At 50.4% G+C, this 21,877-nt stretch overlaps 1 protein-coding gene across 6 annotated transcripts in view; it reads right to left on the bottom strand.

Annotated features, from left to right (window-relative positions):
• Positions 1 to 21,877, bottom strand: part of ARHGEF18 (Rho/Rac guanine nucleotide exchange factor 18) — a 130,170-nt gene that overhangs the window by 19,871 nt on the left and 88,422 nt on the right. For all 6 annotated transcript variants that reach the window (XM_030936241.1, XM_030936242.1, XM_030936243.1 and 3 more), the window contains 6 exons: positions 14,970 to 15,108; positions 13,681 to 13,793; positions 13,394 to 13,534; positions 11,016 to 11,266; positions 8,304 to 8,429; positions 4,641 to 4,758 (listed from right to left, as the gene is read on the bottom strand). In XM_030936241.1, coding sequence (XP_030792101.1) covers positions 4,641 to 4,758; positions 8,304 to 8,429; positions 11,016 to 11,266; positions 13,394 to 13,534; positions 13,681 to 13,793; positions 14,970 to 15,108 — 888 coding nt within the window. The remainder of the gene's footprint in view (positions 1 to 4,640; positions 4,759 to 8,303; positions 8,430 to 11,015; positions 11,267 to 13,393; positions 13,535 to 13,680; positions 13,794 to 14,969; positions 15,109 to 21,877) is intronic.

Below are 21,877 nucleotides of genomic sequence, written 5' to 3'. Positions count from 1 at the left end.
TGAGGTGTGTGGACACACTCACTATGTATGGGTGTGTGCGATCTATGAGGTGTGTGGACTCACTACGTATGGGCGTGTGGGATCTATGAGGTGTGTGGACTCACTATGTATGGGCGTGTGGGATCTATGAGGTGTGTGGACTCACTATGTATGGGCGTGTGGGATCTATGAGGCGTGTGGACTCACTATGTATGGGTGTGTGGGATCTATGAGGTGTGTGGACTCACTATGTATGAGAGTATGGGATCTAAGAGGTGTGTGGACACAGTATGGGCGTGTGCGATCTATGAGGTGTGTGGACTCACTATGTATGGGAGTATGGGATCTAAGAGGTGTGTGGACGCACTATGGGTGTGTGGGATCTATGCGGTGTGTGGACTCACTATGTATGCATGTGTGGGATCTATGAGGTGTGTGGACTCACTATGAATGGGCGTATGGGATCTACGAGGTGTGTGGACTCACTATGTATGCGTGTGTGGGATCTATGAGGTGTGTGGATGCACTATGTATGGGTGTGTGGGATCTATGAGGTGTGTGGACTCACTATGTTTGCGTGTGTGGGATCTATGAGGTGTGTGGATGCACTATGTATGGGTGTGTGGGATCTATGAGGTGTGTGGACTCACTATGTATGCGTGTGTGGGATCTATGAGGTGTGTGGACGCACTATGTATGGGTGTGTGGGATCTATGAGGTGTGTGGACTCACTATGTATGGGTGTGTGGGATCTATGAGGTGTGTGGACTCACTATGTATGCGTGTGTGGGATCTATGAGGTGTGTGGATGCACTATGTATGGGTGTGTGGGATCTATGAGGTGTGTGGACACACTACGGGTGTGTGGGATCTATGAGGTGTGGGGACGCACTATGTATGGGTGTGTGGGATCTATGAGGTGTGTGGACGCACTATGAGTGTGTGGGATCTATGAGGTGTGTGGACGCACTATGGGTGTGTGGGATCTATGAGGTGTGGGGACGCACTATGTATGGGTGTGTGGGATCTATGAGGTGTGTGGATGCACTATGTATGGGTGTGTGGGATCTATGAGGTGTGTGGACTCACTATGTATGCATGTGTGGGATCTATGAGGTGTGTGGATGCACTATGTATGGGTGTGTGGGATCTATGAGGTGTGTGGACGCACTATGGGTGTGTGGGATCTATGAGGTGTGGGGACGCACTATGTATGGGTGTGTGGGATCTATGAGGTGTGTGGACGCACTATGGGTGTGTGGGATCTATGAGGTGTGTGGACGCACTATGGGTGTGTGGGATCTATGAGGTGTGTGGACGCACTATGTATGGGTGTGTGGGATCTATGAGGTGTGTGGACGCACTATGTATGGGTGTGTGGGATCTATGAGGTGTGTGGACGCACTATGTATGGGTGTGTGGGATCTATGAGGTGTGTGGACTCACTATGTATGGGTGTGTGGAATCTATGAGGTGTGTGGACGCACTGTGTATGGGTGTGTGGGATCTATGAGGTGTGTGGATGCACTATGTATGGGTGTGTGGGATCTATGAGGTGTGGGGACGCACTATGTATGGGTGTGTGGGATCTATGAGGTGTGTGGATGCACTATGGGTGTGTGGGATCTATGAGGTGTGTGGACGCACTATGTATGGGCGTGTGGGATCTATGAGGTGTGTGGACGCACTATGTATGGGCGTGTGGGATCTATGAGGTGTGTGGATGCACTATGTATGGGTGTGTGGGATCTATGAGGTGTGTGGACGCACTATGTATGGGCGTGTGGGATCTATGAGGTGTGTGGACGCACTATGTATGGGCGTGTGGGATCTATGAGGTGTGGGGATGCACTATGTATGCCTGTGTGGGATCTATGAGGTGTGTGGACGCACTATGTATGGGTGTGTGGGATCTATGAGGTGTGTGGACGCACTATGTATGGGTGTGTGGGATCTATGAGGTGTGTGGACGCACTATGTATGGGTGTGTGGGATCTATGAGGTGTGTGGATGCACTATGTATGGGTGTGTGGGATCTATGAGGTGTGTGGATGCACTATGTATGGGTGTGTGGGATCTATGAGGTGTGGGGATGCACTATGTATGGGTGTGTGGGATCTATGAGGTGTGTGGATGCACTATGTATGGGTGTGTGGGATCTATGAGGTGTGTGGATGCACTATGGGTGTGTGGGATCTATGAGGTGTGTGGATGCACTATGGGTGTGTGGGATCTATGAGGTGTGTTCTCCAAGGCCACCACTCAGAAGACCCTCAAGATCACTTCCCAACTATAATCTCCCGAGATGCAAATACTTCTTCAAAATAAATGCAACACCTCAGAGTTTAGTTTTTTGGTTTTGGTGGAGGGGAGCGGGACGGAGTCTGGCTCTGTCATCCAGGCTGGAGTACAATCTCAGCTCACTGCAACCTGTCTCCCAGGTTCAAGCGATTCTCCTGCCTCAGTCTCCTGAGTAGTTGGGATTACAGGCACCCATCACCACCCCCAACTACTTTTTTTGGTATTTTTAGTAGAGACAGGGTTTCACTGTGTTGGCCAGGCTGGTCTCAAACTCGTGACCTCAAGTGCTCTGCCTGCCTCAGCCTCCCAAAGTGCTGGGATTACAGGCATGAGCCACCATGCCTGGCTCAGAGTTTAGTTTTTATCCAGGTATAGGTTCTATCAAATGCAGAAGCTAAGGTGCAATTCAAGTGGCAAAACTGCCACGACTAGCTCTGCCATCTACTGCTTGGTAAACACACTCTCCTCTGTCCCAATCCCTTCATAAAAGACTCCCAGCTGGGCGTGGTGGCTCATACCTGTAACCCCAGCACTCTGGGAGGCTGAGGTGGGAGGATCACCTGAGGTCGGGAGTTCAAGACCAGCCTGACCAACATGGAGAAACCTCGTCTCTACCAAAAATACAAAAATTAGCCGGGTGTGGTGGTGCGTGCCTGTAATCCCAGCTACTCGGGAGGCTGAGGCAGGAGAACCACTTGAACCCGGGAGGTGGAGGTTGTGGTAAGCCGAGATTGTGCCACTGCACTCTAGCCTGGGCAATAAGAGTGAAACTCTGTCTTAAAATAAATAAATTAATTAATTAATTAATTTAAAAAAATGAAAAGACCCCCTCCACCTCCTGTTGTGACTGGGATCTGGCTCCTCCCACTCCAAGGATGTAGCTTTTATAGCAGGGAAACTTGTTCATCCTCTCACGGCCTGAATTCACTGGTGAAGCAAGAGCTATGGTCAGCATGGCCCTGGCTCCCAGAACTCCTGGCTGGACTGCCCGCCCTTCTCTGCCTCCCTGGCTCCAGGCACATTCCTTGCTCAGCCCTGGGCATGTGACACAGAGGCCATGTCTGGGTCTGTCGGAACCACCAGGGCACCATCTCCATCCATTCATCCTTTCCACAGACACTGACACTGAGGGCCTGCGCTGGCCCAGCCTGTGCTAGGGGCTGGGGGACACAGTTGGCAAATAAAACCTGGCTCCTGCTTTCATGGTGTTGACCATCCCATCTTTCTTGCATCAAAAACCCCAGGCCAAGCCAGGCTGGGTACGGTATGGTGGCTCACACCTGTAATCCCAGCACTTTGGGAGGCCAAGGTGGGCGGATCATTTGAGGTCAGAAGTTTAAGACCAGCCTGACCAACATGGTGAATCCCCATCTCTACTACAAATACCAAAATTAGCTAGATGTGGTGGCTGGCGCCTGTAACCCCAGCTACTCAGGAGGCTGAGGCAGGAGAATCGCTTGAACCTGGGAAGCGGAGATGGCAGTGAGCCGAGATGGTGCCACTGCACTGCAGCCTGGGGGACAGACTGAGACTCTGTCTCAAAACAAAACAAAACAAAACAAAACAAAACAAAACAAAACCCAGGCCAGATGTGATGGCTCATGTCTGTAATCCCAGCACTTTGGAGAGACCAAGGCAGGAGGACCACTTGAACCCAGGAGTTCCAGAATAGCCCGGGCAATACAGCGAGACCCCATCTCTAAAGAAAAAAAAAAATTTTTTTTTTTTAATTAACTGGGTGTAGTGGTGTGTACCTGTAGTCCCAGGTGCTTGGGAGGCTGAGGTAGGAGGATCACTTGAGCCTCGGAGTTGGAGGCTGCAATGAACTATGATTTCACCACTACACTCCAGCCTGGACAACAGAGTGAGACTTTGTCTCTCTAAAAAAAAAAAAAAGGCCGGGCGTGGTGGCTCAAGCCTGTAATCCCAGCACTTTGGGAGGCCGAGACGGGTGGATCACGAGGTCAGGAGATCGAGACCATCCTGGCTAACATGGTGAAACCCCGTCTCTACTCAAAAATACAAAAAACTAGCCAGGAGCAGTGGCGGGCGCCTATAGTCCCAGCTAATCGGGAGGCTGAGGCAGAAGAATGGCGTAAACCTGGGAGGCGGAGCTTGCAGTGAGCTGAGATCCGGCCACTGCACTCCAGCCTGGGTGACAGAGCAAGATTCCGTCTCAAAAAAAAAAAAAAAAAAAAAAAAAAAAAAAAAAAAAAAAAAAAAAAAAGGAACCCCAGCACCCAGCAAAGTGGATTCCCAAGGGCATTTATCCAGTCTGCTGCTAAATAGGGAGTGGGTGCACAGTGAGAGCCCTGTGCTGCAACAGCACGGGCGGGCGGGGCAGTGGGGAGAAGGCCTACCTTCTGTGTTCTGGATGATGCGCTCCACCAGCACTGGGTATTTGGTTATGCGCTGTGTTACCAGGAGAATGCACTCCTGCACACCAAGCCGCCGCACGATGGAGAAGTTGCCAATTTTCTAGGAAACACAAATCAAGATCCCGCATTAACATCTCGGAAATGGAAAGCCAGATCCCGCTTTAACATCTCGGAAATGGAACGCAACATCCCATATTAACATCTTGGAAACGGATAGCCAGATCCCGCATTAACATCTCAGAAACGGACAGCCAGATCTCACATTAACATCTCGGAAATGGAAAGCCAGATCCTGCATTAACATCTCGGAAATGGACAGCCAGATCCCGCATTAACATCTCAGAAACAGACAGCAAGAGCCCGCATTAACGTCTCGGAAATGGAAAGCCAGATCCCGCATTAACGTCTCGGAAAGGGACAGCCAGATCCCCGCATTAACATCTCGGAAATGGACAGCAAGGGCCTGCATTAATATCTTGGAAATGGACAGCAAGATCCTGCATTAACATCTCGGAAACGGACAGCCAGATCCCACATTAACATCTCGGCTCCTGGGCCGGGCGCGGTGGCTCAAGCCTGTAATCCCAGCACTTTGGGAGGCCGAGACGGGCGGATCACGAGGTCAGGAGATCGAGACCATCCTGGCTAACATGGTGAAACCCCGTCTCTACTAAAAAAAAAATACAAAAAACTAGCCGGGCGAGGTGGCGGGCGCCTGTAGTCCCAGCTACTTGGGAGGCTGAGGCAGGAGAATGGCGTAAACCCGGGAGGCGGAGCTTGCAGTGAGCTGAGATCCGGCCACTGCACTCCAGCCCGGGCGACAGAGCGAGACTCCGTCTCAAAAAAAAAAAAAAAAAAAAAAAAAACATCTCGGCTCCTGCCCAATTAGTCAACAATTGGCTGCCAAGGCTGGGGACTCCTTCCTTTCTCAGCTCACCAGGACCCTTCTTTTGCCACTCTGGAAGAGACAGACACCAGATATCTGAAAGCAGGGATCACCTGCTGTATACACAAAGGCCACCAAAGGCCAGATGTGGTGGTTCATGCCTGTAATCCCAGCACTTTTGGAGGCCAAGGCAGGAGGAATGCTGGAGACCAGGAGTTTGAGACCAGCCTGGGCAACACAGCAAGACCTCATTTCTACAAAAAATTAAAATATGAGGTGGGCGTGGTAGCACACTCCTGTAGTCCCAACTACTCATGAAGCAGAGACAGGAGGGTTTGCTGGAGCCCAGGAGTTTGAGGCTTTATTGAGCCACTGTACTCCAGTCTGGGCGACAGAGCAAGACCTGACTCTAAAAAAAGAAATGAGAATCAGCCAGGGGGTCGACATGGAAATCATCTGTCAAGCTGTCCACAAACACGATGTACAAATGAACACACACCCCCTAACCCATGACTGCTGGAACCCTCCAGAACTAGAGTGGGCATGTGCCTTCTGATTGGGTCCCTGGGTGCAATATTGGCTCACTGCAACCTCCGCCTCCTGAGTTTAAGCGATTCTCCTGTCTCAGCCTCCGAGTAGCTGGGATTACAGGCGTGTGCCACCACACCTGGCTAATTTTTGTAGTTTTAGTAGAGATGAGGTTTCGCCATATTCTTCAGGCTGGTCTCAAACTCCTGGGCTCAACTGATCCGCCCGCCTTGGCCTCCCCAAAAAGTGCTGGGATTCCAAGCGTGAGCCACTGCACCCAGCCTGGGTGCTTTCTGATGCTCACCTCTGGCTAAGAACCAAAAGCAGTCACCTGACGCCCTCTCGGGAGCACAGCACATTTTCTGCTTGTTTGCTCCCGCTGCTCTTGGATACATTTTAGGGATGCCAGCACTTGCAAAGAGCCACTGAAGAGGCCCAGAGCCGCTGGGATTTGCAAGAGTCCATCACGGAGGCTTCACTGGAATCCCTCTCCTGGCTTCAAGGAACTGCGGCTCCAAAATGATCCTCCCCCTTTCCCAACTATCCTATAACACAGTGAAATTTAAATGCATGTCACTCCTAACTTTGGACCACTGGGTGTAGAATGCCACTGCAGAATCAAGTCCTGGCCAGGCCACAGGTGATGCAGCTCTTGTGGAATCAGCGGTGTTAGGGCCTCTAAAGAGGTGAATGTTGATAGAACCAACTAGCCATCATCCAAGTGCAGTTTCTAGGATGCGGGAGGTGGGGTCTCCCTTGACTTGGCTGACTCTGGCTGGGCTTCGAGCACCTACCCACACTCACACAAAGGAGGCAGGAAGATCCATCTACAGGCTCCGGGGGCGAACACAGACCAGCAAGGGGACAAAGGCTTGGAGTAACCCTCCTTTTTTTCTTTTGTATTTTTTTGAGACAGAATTTCACTCTTGTTCCCCAGGCTGGAGTGCAGTGGTGCGATCTCGGCTCACTGCAACCTCTGCCTCCTGGGTTCAAGTGATTCTCCTGCTTCAGCCTCCCAAGGGGGTGGGATTATAGGTGCGCGTTACCACGCCTGGCTAATTTTTTATATTTTTAGTAAAGACGGGATTTTGTCATATTGGGTAGACTGGTATCAAACTCCTGACTTCAGGTGATCTGCCCGCCTTGGCCTCCCAAAGTTACAGGGATTACAGGTGTGAGCCACCGCACCCAGCTGGAATAACCCTCCTTCAGACAGACAGCATCCCCAAGGCAAAACAGGCCGGCTTTGGAGGGCCAGTTCCTGGGGCAGGGCAGCCCCTTCAAACAATCCTTTGTGTCATCCAAACAGTGATGACACAGCGATGGTCAGCAGGAACCATGCTGAGGGCTGCAGGGATCTCTTAGGGCCCACTGTGGCCTGGCAAGGAACAAAGTCTAGATATGCTTTCTTTGATTGATTTTGTTAATATGTGTATGTGTATATTTATGTATTTTATATAATAGAGATGGGATCTTGCTATGTTGCCCAGGCTGGTTTTAAACTCCTGAGCTCAACTGATTTTCCCTCCTCAGCTGCTGGAGTAGCTAGGGTTACAGGTGTGCACCAACATGCCTGGCTAATTTTTAAATTTTTTGTAGAGACAGGATCTTGCTATGTTGCCCAGGCTGGTCTCAAACTCCTGGCCTCAAGCAATCCTCCCGCCTTGGCCTCCAGAAGTGCTGGATTTACAGGCATGAGGCATTGCATCTGGCCTGCTTTATTTTACATCTCAGGATTCTACGTACGATTTCACTGATGTGTTCTGAATGGAGTTGTGGTTAAAACCCAAACCAAACCTTGAAAATCACTGCTACATAACAAATGCCTTATAATTCCCAAGTCCCAAGACTCTACAATTCTGTGGAAAAACTCGACAGTGAAGAATATAAGTTTTTTGTTTTTTGTTTTTGAGACGGAGTCTTGCTCTGTCACCAGGCTGGAATGCAGTGGCATGATCTCGGCTCACTGCAACCTTCGCTTCCTAGGTTTAAGCGATTCCTCTGCCTCAGCCTCCCAAGTAGCTGGGATTACAGATGCGTGCCACCACGCCCGGCTAATTTTTTGTATTTTAATAGAGATGGGGTTTCACCATGTTGGCCAGGACGGTCTCGATCTCCTGACCTCGTGATCGGCCCGCCTTGGTCTCCCAAAGTGCTGGGATTACAGGCGTAAGCCCCTGAGCCCGGCCAGAATATAAGTTTTTGATTTAAAAAAAAAAAATTGTTTTTACCTTGATCAAGTTTTGAAATTTCTTGTTTTGCTGAAGCAGCAACTTGTAATGACTAACAGCTTCATTGTGGCCACTACAAAACACACCATACTTTTCTTTCATTCTCTCCCCATTTTCACCTGAAAACTAATAGACAAAAGAACAGAAATGTTAATTAAACACGAAAACTGCCAAAGTATATTTTCATCTAATTCGTCTGACTCTGCTAAAATAAATATCGATTTATTTGCAATTCCATTTTCTTTATTATCATTATTTTTTTTTTAGAGACAGCATCTTGCTCTGTGGCTCAGGCTGAAGTGCAGTGGCACGATCTCAGCTCACTGCAACCTCTACCTCCTGGGTTCAAGCGATGCTCCTGCTGTAGCCTACTGAGTAGCTGGGATTACAGGTGCCACCACCACACCCGGCTAATTTGTTTTTAGACGGAGTCTCGCTCTGTTGCCCAGGCTGGGGTACAGTGGCGTGATCTTGGCTCACTGCAACCTCCACCTTCCGGGGTCAAGTGATTCTCTTGCCTCAGCCTCCTGAGTAGCTGAGATTACAGGTGTGCACCACCATGCCCGGCTAATTTTTATATTTTTAGTAGAGACCATGTTGGTCAGGCTGGTCTTGAACTCCTGACCTCTTGATCTGCCCACCTCGGCTTCCCAAAGTGCTGGGATTATAGGCGTGAGCCACCGTGCCTGGCCAGCCAAAGCATATTTTCATCTAATTCATCTGACTCTGCTAAAATAAATATTAGATTTATTTACAATTCCATTTTTGTGCGATCTCAGCTCACTGCAACCTTCGCCTCACGGGTTTGAGCAATTCTCCTGCCACAGCCTCCTAAGTAGTTGGGGATTACAGGTACTGCCACCACATCCAGCAAATTTTTAAATTTTTTTTTTTTAGTAGAGATAGTGTTTCACCATGTTGGTCAGGCTAGCCTTGAACTCATAACCTCAAGCGATCCACCTCCCTCAGCCTCCCAAAGTTTTGGGGTTACAGGTGTGAGCCACAGAGCCCGGCTGCAGCTCCACTTTCTAATATGTCCTCAAACAGAGAAATGCTTCAGTTTGGGGCGTCTAATCACAAGGTGTCAAAAAGGTAAAATAAAAAAACCTGCTTCGGGGCTTTGCTACATCACAGATGCTGTAAAACTTCCTGAGAGCCGAGAAAAAAAGTAAATGTCAGCCAAAGGACGTTAGAAACATAAAAAGTAGGCTAGGCGCAGTGGCTCACACACGTAATCCCAGCAGTTTGGGAGACTGAGGCAGCCGGATCACTTGAGGTCAAGAGTTCGAGACCAGCCTGGCCAACATGGTGAAACCCTGTCTTTACTAAAAATACAAAAAAATTAGCCAGGTGTGGTGGTGGGCACCTGTAATCCCAGCTACTCGGGAGGCTGAGGCATGAGAATTGCTTGAACCTGGGAGGTGGAGGTTGCAGTGAGCCGACATCACACCACTGCACTCCAGCCTGGACAACAGGGCGAGACTTCATCTCAAAAAAAAAACCTTAAAAAGCAAAAGGAGTGTTCTTCTAATTAGTTGGCCCAGGATGCTTTGAGCAAATAGTTTGAGGTCACACGAGGGCCACAGCTCCCCTGGGTAAATCTTGGCCTAGGGTGATCGTTTGGGGTTAATACCACTACCATGGATGGTGCTGGTCCACAGGTATGCTTCCCTGCTTCCCCCCTCCCCCCTGATATGGGGTCTTGCTGTGTTGCCCAGGCTGGAGGGCAGTGGCATGATCACAGCTCACTGCAGCCTTGACCTCCCATGCTCAAGCAATCCTCCCACCTCAGCCTCCTGAGTAGCTGGGACTACAGCTATACGCCACCACAGCTGGCTAATTTATTTTCATGTTTTGTAGACATGGGGTCTTGCTATGTTGCCCAGGCTGGTCTGGAACTCCTAGGCTCGAGCAATTCACCTGCTTGGCCTCCCAAAGCGCTGGGATTACAGGTGTGGGCCACTGCACTCAGTCAACAGGCATACTTTGAACGGTTGAAAGCATAAGTGATTTGAACCAAAAAACAAAAACCAACCAGCCAAACGAGCATAGAATAGAAGAATGTAACACCGAATAGTGTTCAGCCAGGGACGCCGGCTAATTAAGGCCTCTGTGTTTCTAGAATATGAACTGCAGGCATCGCTATCAGGGGCCCAGAGCTGTGTGTCCTCAGGGGAGCAGGTACTCAACAAACAGGAGCCACTCTCGTTTTATTATTCAAAGGAACAGACCGGCACAATGGCTCATGCCTGTGATCTCTGCACTTTGGGAGGCCGAGGAGGGAGGATCGCTTGAGGCCAGTAATTTGAGACCAGCCTGGGCAACAAAGCGAGACCCCATCTCTACAAAAAATAAAAAATTAGCCAGGCGTGGTGTTCCCTGGAGTCCTGGCTACTTGGAAGGCTGAGGCAGGAGGATCACTTGAGCTCAGGAGTTCAAGACCAGCCTGGGCCATATAGTGAGACCCCATCTCTACAAAAAATAAAAAATTAGCTGAGCATGGTGGTGCACAGCTGTAGTCCCTGCAACTTGGGAGGCTGAGGTGGGAGGATCACCTGAGCCTGGGAGGTTGAGGCTGCATTGAGCTGTAACTGCACCACTGCACTCCAGCCTGGGTGACACAGCAAGACGCTATCTCAGAAAAAAAGAAGAAAGGAACAGAGACAGGGCAGAGGCTTTGAAGACTGTTGAGATGAACATGGCTGCACCCACCTGCTGAACCAGGAGGTCGCCGATTTTCTGGATGACATAATTCCGGTCGCTGCCCTCCTCCAGGGACTCCTGGCGGCGCTCCTTGAGCCGAGCGAGGAAATGGCTGTGCGTCTCCAGCAGGTCGTCAGCACATGGGAAGAGGCGGCCAATGGCCTTGCTGCTGAACTGCAGCTCCTCCTGCAGGGCCCTGGAGTACACCTTCAGCATGATCTTGAGAGTCCGCACGTGGTGCACCTCCGTCTGCATTAGCTCTGCAGGGACACGGACGGCAGGACTTAGCCACGCTGGCTCCACGGCCCCGCTGGACAGTCGTGGGTGCTGCCTGCCCTTCACGTGCTGAACTGGCTTCTGAGAGTTCTCTGCCTAAGACCTTGTGCCTTTGGGGTCTTTCTTACTTCCAGGGCGTCCAGGGTTTAGCGTGCTGCAGGGGGTCCCAGACTAAAGGAGCAGGGCAAGGAGACGGCCCTGGGACCTCCCCATCACAGGAGGGTTTTGGGCCCAGTGTCAACCCAACGGACAACATTTTAAGTCCGTGTGGTTTTTGTTTTTTTGTTTTTTGTTTTTTTTTTTTGAGATGGAGTCTTGCTCTGTCACCCAGGCTGGAGTGTAGTGGCACAGTCTCAGCTCACTGCAACCTCTGCCTCCTGGGTTCAAGCGATTCTCCTGCCTCAGCCTCCCAAGTAGCTGGGATTACAGGTGCGCACCACCAGGTCCAGCTATCAAGTCTGTTTTTAGAAAGAAGAGTGTTCTGAGGAACACTCCTGTGGCTGTCAAAACTCACACATCACATCTGTGTGTGTCCCTGACCAGACCTAGACTGCAATGAACAAGATGTTTGTGTCCGCCAAAATTCGTATGTTGAAATTCGAACCCCCAAGGTGATAGTATCAGGAGGTGTGGCCCTTGGAAGGTGATGAGGTCAGAAGGGGTTGAACCTCATGGGGGGACTAGTGCCCTTAGGAAAAGGACCTGAAGACTGGGGGTGATGGCTTACGCCTGTAATCCCAGCACTCTGGGAGGCCGAGGTGAGCAGATCACTTGAGGTCAGGAGTTGGAGACCAGCCTGGCCAACACAGCGAAACCCTGTCTCTACCAAAAAATAAAAAAATTAGCTGGGCATGGCCAGGCATGGTGGCTGATGCCTGTAATCCTAGCATTTTGGGAGGTTGAGGTGGGCAGATCATGAGGTCAGGAGTTTGAGACCAGACTGGCCAACATGGTGAAACACTGTCTCTACTAAAAATACAAAAATTAGCCGGGCACGGCGGTGGGCACCTATAATCCCAGCTACTCAGGAGGCTGAGGCAGGAGAATTGCTTGAACCTGGGAGGTGGAGGTTGCAGTGAGCCGAAATGGGACCACTGCACTCCGGCCTGGGCGACAGAGTGAGACTCCATCTCAAAAAAAAAGAAATTAGCCGGGCATGGTAGCAGGCACTGTCATCCCAGCTACTCAGGAGGCTGAGGCAGGACAATCGCTTAAACCTGGGAGGTGAGGCTGCAGTGAGCTGAGATGGCATCACTGCATCCAGCCTGGGTGACAGAGTGAGACCCTGTCTCAAAAAAAAAAAAAAAAAAACAAAAAAAAACAAAAAAGGACCTGAGAAAGACCAGGAAGACCTTGTGAGGACACAGCCAGATGTCACCATCAGGAAGCCAGGAAATGGGGCCTCCATGGACACTAAGTCTGCCGCTGCCTTGATCTTAGACGCCCCAGCCTCAAGAACTGTGAGCAAACTTCTGTGGCTTCTAAGCCACCCTGTGTATGGTGTTCTATGAGAGCTGCCTATACAGGCTAAGACAGCACAAAACAAGGGAAGAAGAAGATGGATCCGGGCTTTCAGCCAGATGCGTCCACAGGGACGTATTCTAACAAAATCCTCTCCGACTGTCTCTACCTTGGCATGGGAGGAAGGGCTGCACCAAGGGGGGAGAGAGAAAGGGGGAGGCCAGGCACCGTGGCTCACGCTTATAATCCCAATACTTTGGAAGGCCCAGGCGGGCGGGTCACTTGAACTCAGGACCAGCCTGGGCAACATGGTGAGACCCCCGTCTCTACAGAAAATAAAAAAATTCGCCAGGTGCAGTGTCGTCCCAGCTACTGCGGAGGCTGAGGTGGGAGGATTGCTTGAGCCCAGGTCGAGGCTGCAGTGAGCTCTGATTGTCCCACTGTACTCCAGCCTGGGCAACAGAGAGAGAGACTCTGTCTCAAAAAAGAAAAAAAAAATAAAGAGAGAAAGAACAAAAGAGGGAAAGAGAGAAAGACAAAGATAAGGAAGGAAGGAAGGAAGGAAGGAAGGAAGGAAGGAAGGGAGGAGGGAAGGAGCAGAGAAGAGAGTGGAGGGCCGGCGTGGTGCCACAGGGCTGTGGACTCCTCACCGTAAAGGACATCTTGTCTCTTCACCACCTCCCTCTTTTGCTTCCTGGCATAGGCCGGGTCCACGGCGAGGCTCCAGGACTCAGCTTCAAACTCGTGGCCATCTGACTCAATCTCACTCCTCAGAGAGGCGGCGTAGGGATCTGAGGGAAGAGCGAGGGGCGGCTGCTGGGGGCCCAGAGCCATGTCACCCGGATTCCCTCCGGTGGATGTGCTGACACGGGCTCCAGCTCTTCCCAGGAGGGACAGGGACTGTGTGGCAGCCGCGAGAGAGCGGAGATGACCATACCTTCTACAAAAATGGACTCGGCGTTCGAAGTTGTGAGGGACAGAGAGTCATCAGCTGTCTGCTTAAGTTTTAAAAACACAGAATCGGCTTCATCCATCTCTCCTGTGATTGGTCTGAGTGCAAACAATAAAAACAATTGTTTTAGAAAAGTGAATTAAACACACACGCACATCCGATTCCATACTCTCTGAGAACTCTCCAGATTTTCACAGAAGTCTCAACTTTGTCTACAGGTCATTTTTTTAACATTGGGAGATTTGCCAGGTGCGGTGTCTCATGCCTGTAATCCCAGACTTTGGGAGGCCGAAGTCAGGCAGATCACCTGAGGTTAGGAGTTCGAGACCAGCTCGCCCAACATGGCAAAACCCCATCTCTACTAAAAATACAAAAATTAGCCGGGTGTGGTGGCAGGTGCCTGTAATCCCAGCTACTTGGGAGGCTGAGGCAAGCAAATCACTTGAATCCTGGAGGTGGAGCCTGCAGTGAGCTGAGATTGCGCCACTGAACTCCAGCCTAGGCGACAGAGTGAGACTCTGTCTATAGAAAAAAAAAAAAGCCGGAGGCGGGGGCGATTATCTGTCAATGTCACATCAGGATTTCTCCCATAGTAACTTCCTTCAATGTTTAGTTACATTCTAATGGGGTGTGGATTGCAGCGTCCTTGACAGACCACTGGAGCCCACTTGGGGCCCCTAGGATCCTGTCTACCAGGAGTTAAGTGGAGATGGCTTCATGGTCAAGGGTGGGAGCGCAGTCCTTACTCAGAGGAAAAAGGTAATCTATTCCCTTTCCCATGAACTCATGGAATAGCCAGCACAAACATATCAGCTTCTAGCACCACTTTGTACTCGGACACCGCTGCAGGCGTTATCAAGGGAACCACTTTGAAGTCCTATAAAACGAGGTAAGGCACAGATAAGGGGCCGCCGCCGCCACACACACCCAGCAGGACTTTGAGCATCACCTTGAGTAAGGAGCCTGGCCTAAGGAGCAAGTCCAAGGATCCCTTGAGGCCACTAGGCAAACTGGCTCCACCAGGGGTCGAACACACCCCGGGACACATCGAATACACCCCGGGTCACATCGAATACACCCCGGGACACATCGTTTTTGCAAAAAGGCGTGGATCCCGGAAGCAAGCGTTAATGGGAATTTCTCTGCTTGGCACAGGGGCTGCCCTGTGGATTCACACAGATCTAAGTCGGGGTCTCCCTCTGGAGAGGCTGTCAACAGCTCCCCGGGGAACGCCACCCACCCGAGGGCAGAGCAGAGAGGGGACTCTGGCTTACCCGAGTTGCGTCCCAGGGCCAGCCGGGCTCGGTGTTGGCTGGGGACCCCCTTTCTGAGAGACCGTCATACCGACATTCCTGGACAGGGCCGGGCTGCCATCGGACAGGAGGGTGCCCCGGGGGTTCTCCTTGAGCGAGGCTGTGACAGAGGCAAGGACAGAGTTGGTGCTGAGAAAGTGGGTCGGGTAGCGGAGGTCGCCCGCGCGGAAGCCCCGCTCCGACTGCGGCCGCAGCACGGACAGGATCTTGGAGGTCAGCAGCTCGTTATCCAAGAAGACGTTCTCGCTCCATTTCCTGGGGAAAGAGCCGTAAAAAGACAGCTCGGGGCGGCCGGGGAGCGTGCCGTGCCTGTCCCCGCTTTTGGAGTGAGCATTCCCCATGTTCGCGCCCGGGGCTCCAGGACCCGGCGCGGTGCCAGGCTGGGCTGCGCCGATTTTATGCCTCGGTGGGATCCTTCTAGAAAACAGAGCTGCGTCTTCCCTTGCTGTATTGGCTGAAGCAGCGGGTCTGGAGGGCAGGATATTGGTCCCCACTGTGACCATTTACTGTGGAAATTGCACAGTATTTGCTGCTTTGATAGAATAAAACAGGAAAAAAAAAAAAAAAAACCCTCTAGGGTCTCCCTTGGTCTTTGCAGGGTGTAAAAACCAAGTGAGCTGTTTCAGTTTGCTGTAAATAGTCTAAGATCATGAAACTGTGAGCCTGGTGCGCTTCATGCCAAAACCTCGCACATGATGATAATTAATCTGAGATCAGATGTTAGGGTGACTCTAAGACCCAGAGATGGCAGGACACGGTGTTTAGCCGCTCCTGGTCATCAGGACTCGAATAGAATTCTACCGTCGAAGCGGACCTAAGGCTCTGCTTCTGTTCCATACTGTGATTATAAACCAATCCAACATCAACAGGGGCTGCAAACAGTTGTCTACACCCACCTGTTCATTAATTTAAGGATTCAGATCATAGGATACATGTGCCCGCAGATAAGCTCACCTACTCACGGAAAGACGCAACTCTTTTAATTAATTATTATTATTTTTAGAGACAGTCTGACTCTAGCTCAGGCTGGAGTGCAGTGGCCGACCACAGCTTACTGCAGCCTTAAACTCCTAGGCTCAAGCAATCCTTCTGCCTCAGTCTCCTGAGTAGCTGGGATTATAGGTGTGCTGTATAATTTAAAAATATTTTCTTGTAGAGAGATGGGGGTCTCACTATGTTGCCCAGGCTGGTCTTGAACTCCTGGCTTCAAGTGGTCCTTCTGCTTTGGGCCTCCCAAGATGCAACTCTTAATAAAGCTCAACTATGGCCAGGCACGGTGGCTCACGCCTGTAATCCCAGCACTTTGGGAGGTCAAGGTGGGTGGATCACAAGGTCAGGAGTTTAAGACCAGCCTGACCAAGATGGTGAAACCCTGTCTCTACTAAATGATAATAATAATAATAATACAAAAATTAGAAGGGCGTGGTGGCGGATGCCTGCAATCCCAGCTACTCAGGAGGCTGAGGCAGAGAATTGCTTGAACCTGAGAGGCAGAGGTTGCAGTGAGTGGAGATCGTTTCACTGCACTCCAGCCTGGGCGACAGAGTGAGACTCTGCCTCAAAAATAAAATAAAATAAAACAAAATAAAATAAATAAAGCTCAATTATCATTCATTAGGTTCAGTTTTCCCCTCCTATTTGACAAGTGTAGTTGAGATGGGCTACTTGGCTAGTTTATTCCTACATTTTATAAAATTGTATCTTCAAGCTCTGCCCAGGTAAAGAGTAGCATTAAAAAGAAATCTGGGCTGGGCGTGGTGGCTCATGCCTGTAATCCTAGCACTTTGGAAGGTAGAGGTGGAAGGATCGTTTGAAGCCAGGAGTTCAAAACCAGCCTGGGAAACATAGCAAGACCCCGTTTCTACACAAAATAAAAAATTAGCTGGGCACAGTGGCGCACACCTGTAGTCCCAGCTACTCGGGAGGCTGAGGCAGTAGGATCGCTTGAGCCCAGGAGTTCAAGGCTGCAGTGAGCTATGATCGCGCCACTGCATTCTAGCCTGGGCGACAGAGCGAGACTGTCTCAAAAAGAAGAGAAGAAGGGAGGGGAGGGGAGGAGAAGGGAGGGGAAAAAAGAGAAGAGAAGAGAATAGAGAAGAAAAATAGAAATCTGATCTGTCAGGCCGGGTGCAGTGGCTCATGCCTATAATCCCAGCACTTTGGAAGGCCGAGGCAGGTGGATCACCTGAGGTCAGGAGTTTGAGACCAGCCTGGCCAACATGATGAAACCCCATCTCTACTAAAAACACAAAATTAGCTGTGCATGGTGGGGAACAACGGTAATTCTAGCTACTCGGAAAGCTGAGGCAGGAGAATCACTTAAACCCGGGAGGCAGAGGTTGCAGTGAGCTGACATCATGCCACTGCATTCCAGCCTGGACACCACCAGTGAGACTCCATCTGAGAAAAGAAAAAAAAAAAGAAATCTAATCTGTCCAGTGGCCTCCTGGCTCCTAGGTACTGACATACCACTGGTTTGTCCATGTTACAGGAAGAGAGCAGCTGGAAGTCTCTTTCTTGGGAACATGGAGTTATAAACCAGGGGGTGGGCAGAGCTTGCCCTAGTGGAAAACGTACTCACAGCAGCTCTCCTGGGAGAGGATTCAGCATTCTGAGCAACTTCTTTGTATTTTTGTTTTTTTTTTTTTTTGAGACAGATTTCCGCTCTTGTTGCCCAGGCTGGAGTGCAGTGGCGCCATCTCGGCTCACCGCAACCTCTGCCTCCCGGGTTCAAGTGATTCTCCTGCCTCAGCCTCCCGAGTGGCTGGGATTACAGGCTCCCCACCACCACACCAGGCTAATGTATTTTTAGTAGAGACGGAGTTTCTCCATGTTGGTCAGGCTGGTCTCGAACTCCCGACTTCAGGTGATCCGCCCACCTCGGCCTCCCAAAGTGCTGGGATTACAGGCTTAAGCCACCGCACCCGGCCTCTGAGCAACTTTTAATTTAGCTGTAAATTGAAAATGATTGTTAATGTGCAAGTGGGTGTGTGTTAGAGATTTTCTGGCAGAGGAGCGAAGAATTCTCGCCGATTAAGACATCAGTCACTGGCCGGGCGCGGTGGCTCAAGCCTGTAATCCCAGCACTTTGGGAGGCCGAGACGGGTGGATCACGAGGTCAGGAGATCGAGACCATCTTGGCTAACATGGTGAAACTCCGTCTCTACTAAAAAATACAAAAAACTAGCCAGGCGAGGTGGCGGGCGCCTGTAGTCCCAGCTACTCGGGAGGCTAAGGCAGGAGAATGGCGTGAATCCAGGAGGCAGAGCTTGCAGTGAGCTGAGATCTGGCCACTGCATTCCAGCCTGGGGGACAGAGTGAGACTCCATCTCAAAAAAAAAAAAAAAAAAAAAAAGACATCAGTCACTAAGCTGTGTAACAGCACATTGCACACATACTCAGTCGCTGTTCATTCTTTCCACGGCCCAGCACAGCGAGGATGACATTTGTTCAGTGGCCAGAAACATTCTGACGTCATGATAATACATGACTAACAATTCCTATTATTATAGGAGACAAAGCAGTTGACGACGTAACTCACAAGGCAACACCTATGTAAAAAAACAGGAATCCTGAACCAAAGGCGACACGGTCCAGGACAGGCATTTCCTGCCATTTCTGTCCAACAACTCCACCCAGACGATTATGACCTAAACGTACAAATACGGTGCAAACCCCGAGATGTATCCTTTGCCCAGCAGCATCTTGGCACGGCTGACACATGGTTGCTTGTGGACTGAGGTCCTGACTGAAATCAGATGAATTCTGCTCTAGCACAATAGTCCATAGAAGAAAAAGTCACTAAAAACAGCATCTGGCCAGGCACGGTGGCTCACACCTGTAATCCCAGCACTTTGGGAGGCCAAGGGGAGTGGATCATTTGAGGTCAGGAGTTCAAGACCAGCCTGGCCAACATGGTGAAATCCTGTCTCTACTAAAAATACAAAAATTAGCTTGGCGGTGGTGGTGCACATCTGTAATCCCAGCTACTCAGGAGGCTGAGGCAGGAGAATCGCTTGAGCCTAGGAGGCACAGGTTGTGGTAAGCCGAGATCATGCCACTGCATTCCAGCCTGGGTAACAGAGTAAGATCCTGTCTCAAAAAAAACAAAAAACCAAACCAAACCAAAACAAAAAAACAGCATGTAAAGCAATGTCAATTCCCAAAATCAAGTTGATGGCAAAAAAAAAAAAAAAGAAAGAAAGAATGAAAGAAAGAAAGAAATGCTGATTCCAAAGAATTTTAATAAACTATTGGTAATGCTAAATCTATGGGAACAGATGTAAATCTTCCTTGCATGATTTAGAAGACACTTAAGTTTTCACATGTTGGGGTCATGACCAGGGCACACCAGGTTAGAGACCAGCCTGGGCAACATAGTGAGATCTCGTCTCTTAAAAAACAGCAACAACAAATGAGGCAGGCATGTTGGTGTGTGCCAGGAGTCCCAGCTACCTGGGAGGCTGAGGTGGGAAAATCGCTTGAGCCCTGGGGTTCAAGGCTGTGGTGAGCCATGATTGCCCCACTGCACTCCAGCCTGGGTGACAGAGCAAGACTCTGAAAAAAATGAAATAAAATGAAATAGAATGTAAGAGGTGGACAGTCATAAGTAGAGTCTTCCTGGAACACGTGCGGCCGCTGAAATAGCTGACGGGTCAAGACATGAGTCACTGGCCCTGCCACAGACCTGCTGCATTGATTATGTTCTTTTATTCCGTATTTGTGATGCTTTGACCTCTTGGGGCTCTGCTGAGCACGGACGCACAGCCCCTCCCAGGGCTGGCCAGTTTCTAGAGATAGTAAACGGTCTGCAGCCAATGCAGAGCTCAGACCCCCAGTTGCCTCCTTTATGGGGCTGTCACACTCCTGGCCGTGGTCCCACTGCCCTCATCACCTCGGGGTCCCGTCCTGAGCCTGCTCACCCTGCCTGGTCCATTTGTTCCCCAGGAAACCACAATGAACACTCCTGTCCATATTTTCCCCTGTCCCCCAACCGACCCTGGTGCTTCCCCGTGTAGCCCCTGTGTGGTGTGCCCTGCCTCCTGCTTCCAGAGGACTGTGAATATAAACTTCTTCCTTCCTGATGGTCATTTCTGGGTCTGCGAGTCTCATCATACTGGGTTCAGACAAATCCCAGGTATCCTAAAACGACAGCTGCCCAGGGACCAGAGGTCTGCTTGCCAGGGATGGGAGAGCCTCAGATCTTCTGCCACCTTTTTTTTTTTTTTTTTTTTTGAGATGGAGTCTTGCTCTGTCACCCAGGCTGGAAAGCAGTGGGGGTGATCTCGGCTCACTGCAACCTCCACCTCCGGGGTTCAAGTGATTCTCCTGCCTCAGCCTCCTGAGTAGCTGGGATTACAGGTGCCTGCCACCTTGCCCAGCTAATTTTTGTATTTTTAGTAGAGACAGGGTTTCAACATGTTGGCCAGGCTGGTCTCGAACTCTTGACCTCAAGTGATCTGCCTGCCTTGGCCTCCCAAAGTGCTGGGATTACAGGCGTAACCCCCGCACCTGGCCTACGGTGTTTCTTTTTGGGGTTCTACGATCCATTGTGGTGACTCTGTGAATACACTAAAAGCCCCTGGGTTGTACTCTTTAATGGGTGCATTGTATGGTCTGTGAATTACATCTCAATAAACCTGCTCAACCAACAAATTCACACCTGTGATGGACAGGCTTCCTTCTGCGGGGGGGGGGGGGAGAGCAAGATATCTGATTTGCAGTTCAACATACGGTGGGAATTAGTCACTCTGCTCTTGGCTCCGAGAGAGACAGGGATACATATTTATCTCCTGCTACGGTTTTTCCTACAGCAGACAGCCATGGCGCTTGGGGTTCAGCTTGTGCTGTCCAGCACTTTCTGTGCAGCTGCAAAAGCTACTCAGAGTCTAATTAGCGCCTCCTGCCCACTGCTGAGAGGTGCGATCGATTGGCGAGCACCTGGTGGCCCGCCGTGGCCACTGTATGCAGCAGAGCTCTTTCTGTAAGGGGACCTGGAGGATGGATGGAAAGAAGTGAACGGTGAAAATCAAAACAGTTCTGACCTGAGGGGGAAAAAATATACCCTATTCTCAGCAACAAACACAGACAGTGGTCTATCCTCAGGGTGATTTTTAAAAGCTGGTTTTGTCTTGATTTCATAAATTCAAGAGTAGTCTCTGGCCAGGCACAGTGGCTCACGCCTGTAATGCCAGAATTTTGGGAGGCTGAGGTGGGAGGATCGCTTGAGGCTAGGTGTTCAAGACCAGCCTGGGCAACATAGTGAGACCCTGTCTCTATAATTTTTTTTTTTAAAAAAACACTAAAACAAGAGCAATCTCTGAGCAAGTTAGATGACAAAGCTTCCGTAACGGGTGTCAGGATCCCACCTGCATTACTTTACTAGGACACAAGATTCCATACTTTTCTTCTTCTTCTTCTTCTTTCTTTTTCTTTTTATGAGACAGATCTCACTCTGTCACCCAGGCTGGAGTGCAGTGGCGCGATCTCGGCTCACTGCAACCTCTACCTCCCGGGTTCCAGTGATTCTCCTGCCTCAGCTCCCCAAGTAGCTGGAATTACAGGTGCCCGCCACCACGTCTGGCTATTTTTGTATTTTTTGTAAAGATGGTTTTTCTCCATGTTGGCCAGGCTGGTCTCAAATTCCTGGCCTCAAGTGATCCACCCGCCTCAGCCTTCCAAAGTGTTGGGATTACAGGCCTGAGCCACCACACCCAGCCTAAGAGCCCAGACTTTTTTAAAATTATTTTTATTTTTGAGACGGAGTCTCACTCTGTCGCCCAGGCTGGAGTGCAGTGGTGCAATCTCAGCTCACTGCAAGCTCCGCCTTCTAGGTTCACGCCATTCTCCTGCCTCAGCCTCCCGAGTAG

Source organism: Rhinopithecus roxellana, chromosome 8, assembly GCF_007565055.1.
Source record: "Rhinopithecus roxellana isolate Shanxi Qingling chromosome 8, ASM756505v1, whole genome shotgun sequence".
In the NCBI taxonomy this organism is placed as follows: domain Eukaryota; kingdom Metazoa; phylum Chordata; class Mammalia; order Primates; family Cercopithecidae; genus Rhinopithecus; species Rhinopithecus roxellana.
The sequence above is the reverse complement of the archived record's forward strand: the minus strand, read 5'-3'. Positions and strand labels throughout refer to the sequence as shown.